Source organism: Oryzias melastigma, linkage group LG6, assembly GCF_002922805.2.
Source record: "Oryzias melastigma strain HK-1 linkage group LG6, ASM292280v2, whole genome shotgun sequence".
NCBI classification, from domain to species: Eukaryota; Metazoa; Chordata; class Actinopteri; order Beloniformes; family Adrianichthyidae; genus Oryzias; species Oryzias melastigma.
The window spans coordinates 3,789,218-3,798,289 of NC_050517.1; the positions used below are offsets into that span (position 1 = coordinate 3,789,218).

Below are 9,072 nucleotides of genomic sequence, written 5' to 3' on the forward strand. Positions count from 1 at the left end.
TATTCACACCCCAAAATAAAGATAATGTATATCTATTATAAAGAACGACAATGTAATGATGCAAAGTGGAATCAAATTTTCATTAAAGGATAAAAACAAAAGTTTCGCGGGTCCAAGGTTTTTGATCAGTACCAAGGAAGCCCAAATGACTTTTACTGACAGTTTCTGTTTTGTTTTGTTCATGTGCAGCTGATACATCCTTCCAGAAGGTGGCAGCATTAGATTAGCAAAGAGAATGTTGTAGCTGCAGTGAAAAAATCTGGACCGGAAGTGACGTTGAAAAGAGCGAGTGTTGACAAACCTAGCTAGCTTGAAGAAGGTGGCGGCACGCTTCTTACATGCTCGTTTAGTAAAAGCCGTTTTTCATAATGACTTCTCCCGAGGACAAACACGGTAACAAACGACCGGCATCCCCGTCTCAAGTGAGTAAAGAGGCAGAACTCACAGAAACGTCAAACTCTAACGTTCCTGCCCCGTTAGCATGTAGCTAATCACGGTGATCACTGTTCATCTTTGTCCAGGAACGTGAACACACACACCAAAAATGAAAGAAAAGAAGGATATCCGGCCACATAGTTAGGTTTATTTAGAAGCTGGTGGTCCAGTTCTAAAAACGAGTTAATTTGTTGCTATGTACACTTCGAGTTTATCTATTGAAACGGAGTTTAGGCCCAAATAGAACTGTGAAGAAATTATCACCCAAGAGAACTTTTTTCATTTACTACTTAGCTACTGTTTTAGTTATTGTTTAAAGTAATAAAAAATAATCATGTTACATGGCAATGTTATATATGTGTGTATGTGTGTTGGAGCTGCCACAAACAATTATTTTAATAGTCGACTATAGTCAACACCAATTATTTTTTCCAATTAGTCGACTAATCGGTTCATTCGCCAACTGGATGTAAAGCACACATCTTACCTATCATTAGCTTTAAATTAACTAAAAACTAGATATATAGCATTACCTGTGAAACTGCTACTCTAAAGGCTTTAAGCTGAATCTGGCAGCTGAAGATGCTAGTGCTTATAGCTGAAGATGCTGAAATTGATAGCTAAAAACACTGAAGCTAATAGCTGAAATCATTGTAGCTGATGGCTAGCTAAAATGTTAATGAAATGCAAAATTAGTCGAAAAACGGAAAAATGCCTAAATTAGGCATAACAGCTAGCATGAAGCTGAAATATTTGCTAAACTCCAAATTAGCTGGAAAAAAAACTTGATGAATGCCAAAATATTAAAAAAATAGCAGAATGCCATTATAACTTTAAACATTACTACACTCTGACTCCATATAATATAAATGAATGACTAATCGACGACTGACGTCGTCGACCATTCTAATAGTTGATTAGTTGTCGATAAGTCGACTAATATTGGCTCTTATATATATATATATATATATACACACACACACACTCAATTTTTTGCTTGTTTTTACTGTCTATCAGCATGCAGTATTTCTTGGTTCAAAATACTAATACAGTGATAATCTACATAGTATTACTGCATAATATACTATTTAAAGTTCCCTTTTAATTGTTGACATAATTAGTCAGTTGTCGGGAATGTATCTCACTTACCTTTATCTTTTTCTTGGTGCTAAGAGCAAATCAAATGTCTCTGAATGTGAATGTTCCTGCAGGACAGCCAGTGGTCTTCTGTAGACCTGGGAAGTGATGAAAGGAAACAAAAGTTTTTACGGCTCATGGGTGCAAGCAAGGTTTGTTTGATCGTTTCTTTAAACATCATATTTTCCTCCTTTCCCATTTTTGTTGTCTTGTAGTCAATAGGGTTGGGCACCGAAGTTCGGTTCCAAGTAGGAACCATTAGGATTTACGCGGTTTTATCAAAACTGAAAGAAGCTGCTGCAAACAGTGCCGCATTTTGGTGCTGAGTTTCATTGAAGGTCTATTTGTCTTTGGACATGTCAATGAATTCTACTTTCTTCAGTACTTTGAAGTTCTAGCCAATCCCTTTGCCTTTCCAGCAGAAGTAGGCGTGCTCAAATGAAACCGCTGACTGGGCGAGCACGAGAGCGTACGCTGTGCAGCGCTCGAATGTCTGTCTGCATTTCACAGCAGATCACAGAAGTTTGCCAGGTCGCTGCGTCGCATCAGCCAATCAGGGACTCAGCTTTGGACACGTGACGTTTTCAGTGACCCGATCAGCTGGTAAAATCTAAATCCAATATGAGCGTTTTTGTCCTGTTACAGTGCGACGCCAGCAGAGCTCGCCCGCTCCACACGCCAGGAGAGCGACACCTGCCGCGGGGGAGCGCGGGCAGCCAGCTCAGCTCTCCTGAACTGTGATAGTTTACATATTTTCGTGGAGACAAAATAAAAAGGTCCCCTTTTTTCGCCTCTCTCGGGTTAATGCGGGACAGCCTCAGTCACAGACTGCGTGTCCATTAACTCTAATATGATTTTCAATAATAAAGTCTCTTAATAGAAACACCACAATTTCAAAAAAGCTTGCATATAAAAAAAAAAATGTTTTTGCGCTTCGATGAGGTGATTTTTAGGGCGTATCAAAATGGATCTTTTCGCAAAACTGTAATAGAAACACTTTTTGAAATTAATGCGCTTCTTGTTATAAAGTTTCCTCTCTGAGATCAGCTCAGCGGGCGCTACGACAGGTCCCACAGCGTCACAGTTCTTTATAAGTTGCTTATCATACGGTATCATGCAGCTCCTCCATTAAACCAAAGTGCCATCATCGCTTCCTCTTTAGCTGCACTTTTCAAGCTGGGAGCCTGATTTAATATAACATATATCATATTATGATTTATTATGAAGAGCCAGGTTGTGAAAAAAAACAACACACTTAAAACCTCCATTTTTGACGCAGAGGTCTTAACCATGTGTCAATAAGTGACTTGGGAATAAAAATGTGTTGATTTGGGATGATGAAGGCATTGTTTTTTATTACTGAAGTACAGAAATTAGGAACCGATTAGGAACCAAAACCAAAGAACCGCTTTGGCACCGGAACCGAATAAAACCCACTCTGTGCCCAACCCTAGTAGTCGAAGTGTAAAATATTTGAGGAACTCTGAACTTTTTGTGTCGATCAGAAAGAGCACACTGGCCGTCTTGTCATCGGTGATCACAAGTCGACGTCACATTTTCGAACTGGTGAGCTTCTTTATTTGAGAAATGCAGCATTGTTTCTTTATTTTTTTTTTTTTAACTTTTTATTTTTTGTTTTTAATCACAACTAATTCATAGAAAAACAAACACGTATATCCAACAATTAGATGAATTGTGCCCATAAAACACATCGTCAGTTCTCTAAGGACAGAACGAAAAAGAAACTAACAAACAAAGCAAAAAAAGCAAAAAACATTTAGTATGATTAAACAGTAAAAAAAAAAAAAATGTAAGTAAATGAGACTTGGAGTTTATCTACAGTATATACATATTGTTTCAATTCAACCTTGGGTAATCATATTTAGCTTTATCTTTATAAACATTTGTACATTTGAATATATACAGTATTTGAATATTAAACAACCTCTAATTTAGAAATGTAAATAATCTTTTACACTGTTCCATTTCTCATTAAATATCTGTTTTCATTTGGAGGGAAGCTGTCATTTTTCCATCACATATACTTGTACTTTGTTTTTCCAGTTCTCTATTGTTGGTGATTTGATCATTTTTAATGAAGTGTTATCATTTATCTGGGAATTACTAATAGTATATATATGACCTGTCTTCGTTCTTTATTAAATTCATTGTTAGGTAACTGGCCCAGTAAAAAACTGTGTGTTTGTGGGAATTTCTTCTAATTCCTCTTTATTAATCCAGTAGTTTCTAATAATAGCACAGTCCCCAAATATCTGTTTGGTCTCCAGCATTGTGCTAATAATGATTGTTTTGTGAACTTAGAAATAAATAAATAACCATAACCTAATTTTATATTTCCAGTCAAACTCTCTCCACTTTTGTGGCGATTTTCAAACATTTGATCCCATGAATCCTTTTCAATTGTATTGTTGGACTCTAATTCCCACTTTTCTTTAATTGCACAAGTATTATGAATTGCACATGATGACAGCCTCTTGTATATCTGAGAGGCAAGATTTTGAACTGGAATCTGTTTTTCTAATATTGTTATTAATTCTTCTCTGCAGTTTTTTTTATTCTCTCCCATTCTTTGTGTAATGAAGTTTCTGATTTGTAAATATCTGTAAAAGTCTTTTTGGGTATGGTCATATTGATCCTGCTGCATTGTTTCTGTGGGTGAAGACATTCACCTCTTCCATTAAACCATTCATAGAGTCGCTGCTTTCAATCTGTTTCTGCGCTGCAGGTCAGGAAGACAGGAAGATGAACAAGGACCTGGAGATGCAGTTCCAGCAGGGCATGGAGGGCAGGGTGACGGGCCGGGACCGGAGACACTGCGGTCTGGGCTTCAGTGAGGTGAGGATGACTGAGAAACATTTCAATTGAAATGCTGAAAATCTTAGCTTGTCATGAGATCATTTTTTGTGTGATACCAGGACTGAAATTCTAATAATTGATTTAATACTGATGGTTTTCGTAAATGATTATAGTATGAGCGAGATAAAAGGCTCTTCAGGTGTGCAGAACACAGAAGTAACCATCTGACACAAAAATGAGTTTAATGCAATTTAATGCACTAAAATGTCTGTAGTTAATTAATCGCGATTAATGTGCTAAATTAACAGCCCTATTTAAACGAGCGCTTTGACTTGAAACACAGAAAATCTGAAGATGTTTGGTTTCAGTTAGCTAATTTTCTGTAACAAAGTCTACTGTGTTTTAGGGCTGCCACGACTATTCGACTATTAAAATAGTCGACGAATAATTTGGTCGTCGAAGCGTCGTTTTTTGTTTGTTTTTTTTCCTTGTTTTCATCTTAAAACTACTGTTCGCGCGTTCTAATGCCGGGTCTGCCATTGTCTTTGTCACACATGCGCAGTGGTGCTAATCCGGTCAGCAGTGACGTAACAGGAAGTTCTCGGTAGGCTCATAACAACACGCTAGCTCGAAAATGTGGGAAACAAAAGGAAAATAAAAGAGGAAAAAGTGTTAAATGTAATTTCTGCAAGACAGAACTTGTGTTCCATGAGAGCACTATGGCGATAAATGATCACCTGAAGATAAAGGATGTTGAGACAGTTTGATCACGCTGAACAGAGAGCTTCGTCTAGCTAAGCTAACATCGGCGCTAACACAGCTAGCGCATACGCGGCTGTCATTACTGCGCTGTTTGGAGATAATCCATCAGATCTGCAGCAGATCCGTGTCTACGGCGCTTCTGTCTGCATAGTGAACGTTTCATAATCTGCTCTCTTCTAACCAAACGCCGCGAGGGCGGCGCGGATAACGAGTTTACACTGGAAATGAACCGCTCGTCCAAGGCTTCATTCATATTCCGCGCCGCGATCACGTCGTCCAGTTCGAAGAGCGGATTATGAAACATTCACCGCGCAGACAGAGAGGCTTTGTGTCGGTACGGATCTGCTGCAGTTATGGAACGATTTAAAACTATGAGTCCCAGAAGTGAAGGAGCTCACCTAAAAGTCCAGAGCTAAGTTTACAAGTGTAGCATTAGATTATCTGCATTAAGCTACAATTAAATGTAACTTAGTCACAAAAACGACAACAAACAGCAAAACAACCACAACATTAAAGAAGTAACACAGATTTATGGGTTCTCCCCCAAACTGAACATATGAAGTATCGGTCTGCACATGTGCAGTGGATGTAGGTAGTGAAAGAATGAAAGTACTGATGTACATTCTAACATCTCCTGCTTTTCTCCCTTTTTAAAATATAAATTTCCCTTTTTAATTTATTTTCTTTGTTTATATGGGCATCCTGAGGTTTTTTATGTATATATTGAGTTTAAAGATGTTATTAGTGTTTTGCTTAATAAATGGGCCTCAGTGAGCAAATATTTTGAGTGTGTCTATATCTGCAAATAGCTTTTGAAATATTTACACGTGTTTTATTAAATATACGTATTAAATCTTTAAAAAAAAGAATTGCAGGCTTTTAATAAGTTTTCTGTTGTTGATTCGGATGACCTCATTTGATTTAAGTCTTATTTTAATGCCAGAAACAAATGAAGGAGAAAAGCTGCATGATTCATTAAAGGCTTAATAAACTATTGTCTTTATTTTAGTTAAAATATAGCTTAAAGACCTCAAGTTTAAAGATAATGATGGTTAAGATGAGTGTTTTACATCCAGTCGCCGCATGAACCGATTAGTCGACTAATCGAAAAAAATAATCGGAGATTAGTCGACTATTGAAATAATCGTTTGTGGCAGCCCTACTGTGTTTGGTGTTTTGTTTTGTTTTACACAAGAATTAGGCTGTTACACTTTTTTATTTACAACTTTTAGTTGCAGCACATCTCAGAACAGTCATTGATCTGAAGGAAAGAAACTCCAATTTCAGAAGAATGATCCGCCCTTCATCAGTCAGTGAACGACAACTCTGCAGGAAACAGTCTTAGGTCAAGACATTCATTTATGATTCAAAAGTTTTAAGAAAGTTTCTGGACTCACTTGTCTACCACATATAAAGCTGTAATAAGAACAAAGCACTGTAGCCTGAAGTTGACAGTTTCAAACTGTTTAAACTCCTTTTTTCTCCTTTCTCCAGCCTGAAGCTCAGTCAGAAACTACCACCGCTCCAGCAGTAGACGGTCAGGTGGGAGAGGTGACGTCACTTAAGTCCAGTAGTGAAGAGACGCCCAAAGAAACCCAGGACAAAGAATCTGATCCAACCCAGAAAGAGAAATCCCCAGAACACGGCCTGGCCGACTCAGAATCTGCAGCTGAAGAACGGAAACACGACTTCAAAATGACCTTTGTGAAATCAACGTAGGACCGAGAGCTGATTAGGATTTTTTATTCTCAGATGTGGACAGCTTGTTTGGTGAATTGCCCTTTTTTCCATAAAGTTTTTGTGTAAATTAGGATCCTCATCCAGGGATGCTTCATTTCTGTGTGCATGTCTTGAATGAGTCGAGCCTCCATCTAAAACGTTGTATTTTAGCTGTGAGGTTTGGAAAGCTGTTTTAGTTTTAAGTGTCAATATTTGCCCTGCAGGGGGGTGGAGAAAGGGGGAGAGCGTCCCCTTCAGCATGAGTAGTGAATGACGTCAATTATTTTTTATTTTTTTTAAAGAATAAAAAAGGGAAAAAAAACGTGGGGATTGTTTTGTTGAAGAAAATAAACAAGTAGAGGTCTCTAAAAACAGACGGACAGCTGGAAACCTAAAAGTAGTTCTTTGTAGTGCTGCCACAAGCAATGATTTTAACAGTCGACCAATCAGCGATAATTTTTCTGATTAGTCGACTAATTGGGTCATTCACAAAGTGGATGTGAAGCACACATCTTAACCATCATTAGTGTCAAACTGACTAAAAATAAAGACAATGAAGATGATAGTTTAACTTTTACTGAATCGTGAATTAATGAATTTTGAAGTAAAATTGCTTAAAAATCCCTAACACATGCCAATTTGCAAAAATATTTAGGTTGTTGCTTAAATATGAGCTTACGGAAGAGGATTAGGGCCACTGGGAAAAAAAGCCCATGAAAAATTCTGACTTTAATCTCAGAATTCTGAGAAAAAAGTCAGAATTCTGAGTTTAAAGTCAGAATTCTGACTTTTTTCTCAGAATTTTTGATGGGCTTTTTTTTCCCCAGTGGCCCTAATCCTCTTCCGTATGAGCTAAACTCCAAATTAGCCCAAAAACCTCAGTAGATGCCAAATTATCCAAAAAAGCTAGCTCGTTGTTTAAATACTAGCTAAACTCCAAAATAGCCTAAAATTCCTCAGTAAACTAACTTAGTCAATAACGTTAGCCTGTTGCTAAAATAGAAGCTAAACTCTAAATTATCCTAAAAAACACACTATATCCCATATTAGCCATAAAGCTAAAACATTTCTTAAATATTAGCTAAACTCCCAAATAGCCTAACATTAAACTAAATTAGTCAATAATGTTAGCACGTTGCTAAAATAGTGTTAATGCCACAAAAAAAAAAAAATCAGCATACTGACAGTTGTCATTTTTGGAGCCCAAGAAAAAGTTGTAAAGACAGTTCCTCCAAAAGAACGGAGACCGTTTTCTTTGGCTTCACACGCTTTGGAGGCTCTGAGGGTCCAAACAGGGTGAACCCCCGGAAGAAGATCTCCCCTGCGTCTTCCAACCCCGGTCGGAGGAAAGAAGCAGGAAAGGTTCAACAACCACTTTCCAATAAGTTATGAAATACACAGTCATTTCTGATCAGCATCCCATCGATGTGAAAGAACTGTGAGGACATTGTTTCAGACGATCGTTCTGTAGTCATCGAGGCAGCTTGCAGCCAGATTTCCAGCTGTGCTCGCCTATGATTAACGTAATAGCTGAGCAAAAACGACCAGACATGCACCGCGATCCAGGTGATCTGCATGATCTCACACACACCTAAGCACGCCCGTTGTTCATTAAAAAATCTAAGGCACATGTCCAATGCGTGTAATGGGGTGCGTTTGTTTTTTTGTTCGGGAGCCTTTAATTCACTCAGGAGGAGCCGCGGGACAACAATCAATGATTCATGAACTTCTCATAGATATTATGATTAGTCAGTTTAAATACAACAGAAATTTAGATCAAGGTAGTAAAACAAAAATGGTGACATTGTTAAATAAAAAAGTAAATAAAAAGAACATGCAGAGCCAAATTACTTTCCTATCCACAAAATTTCAACTTAAAAACACAGAATCTCACTAGAACAGGGGTCACCAACCTTTTTGGAACTGCGGGCTACTTCATGAGTACTGAATCATGCGAAGGGCTACCGGTTTGAAATAATAAATTTACTTAGTTTGCCTTTAGTTCTACATTATTAATAATGAATAATGATACTTCTCTATGTGAAGACACGGATTTCTTAGCATAATTATCAATAATGACAACAAGCTAGGAAACAGATATCAATATTCAGAACTTTGTTAATCTCAACAGATCTTGTCACATTTTGAGGTAATGACCAAATGAAATGTTTTTAACAAAATTATAACTTATTAATTAATTAT

General features: G+C 37.5%; 1 protein-coding gene across 2 annotated transcripts; it reads left to right on the top strand.

Annotated features, from left to right (window-relative positions):
• The first annotated feature begins 235 nt into the window (after positions 1-235).
• lg6h11orf58 (linkage group 6 C11orf58 homolog) lies at positions 236-7,183 on the top strand. Of its 2 annotated transcripts, XR_002920283.2 has the most exons (6): positions 236-422; positions 1,647-1,724; positions 3,078-3,138; positions 4,319-4,428; positions 6,384-6,496; positions 6,646-6,788. XR_002920283.2 is itself a non-coding variant. In XM_024281868.2 (5 exons), exons 1-5 carry the CDS (start codon positions 369-371, stop codon positions 6,868-6,870), a joined length of 528 nt encoding a protein of 175 aa, XP_024137636.1. In that variant the 5' UTR covers positions 242-368; the 3' UTR covers positions 6,871-7,183. The 2 variants fall into 2 exon arrangements, 1 of the variants encoding a protein (XP_024137636.1); XM_024281868.2 differs by lacking the exon at positions 6,384-6,496 and having other exon boundaries at positions 242-422; positions 6,646-7,183.
• Positions 7,184-9,072: the final 1,889 nt, after the last annotated feature.

Excerpts from the sequence above, each read along its gene's own strand:
- lg6h11orf58 (XM_024281868.2), top strand. The coding sequence starts at position 369 with ATGACTTCTCCCGAGGACAAACACGGTAACAAACGACCGGCATCCCCG. Across the intron at positions 423-1,646 it reads GACCGGCATCCCCGTCTCAA|GACAGCCAGTGGTCTTCTGT; the intron begins GTGAGTAAAGAG and ends ATGTTCCTGCAG. Across the intron at positions 3,139-4,318 it reads GACGTCACATTTTCGAACTG|GTCAGGAAGACAGGAAGATG; the intron begins GTGAGCTTCTTT and ends TCTGCGCTGCAG.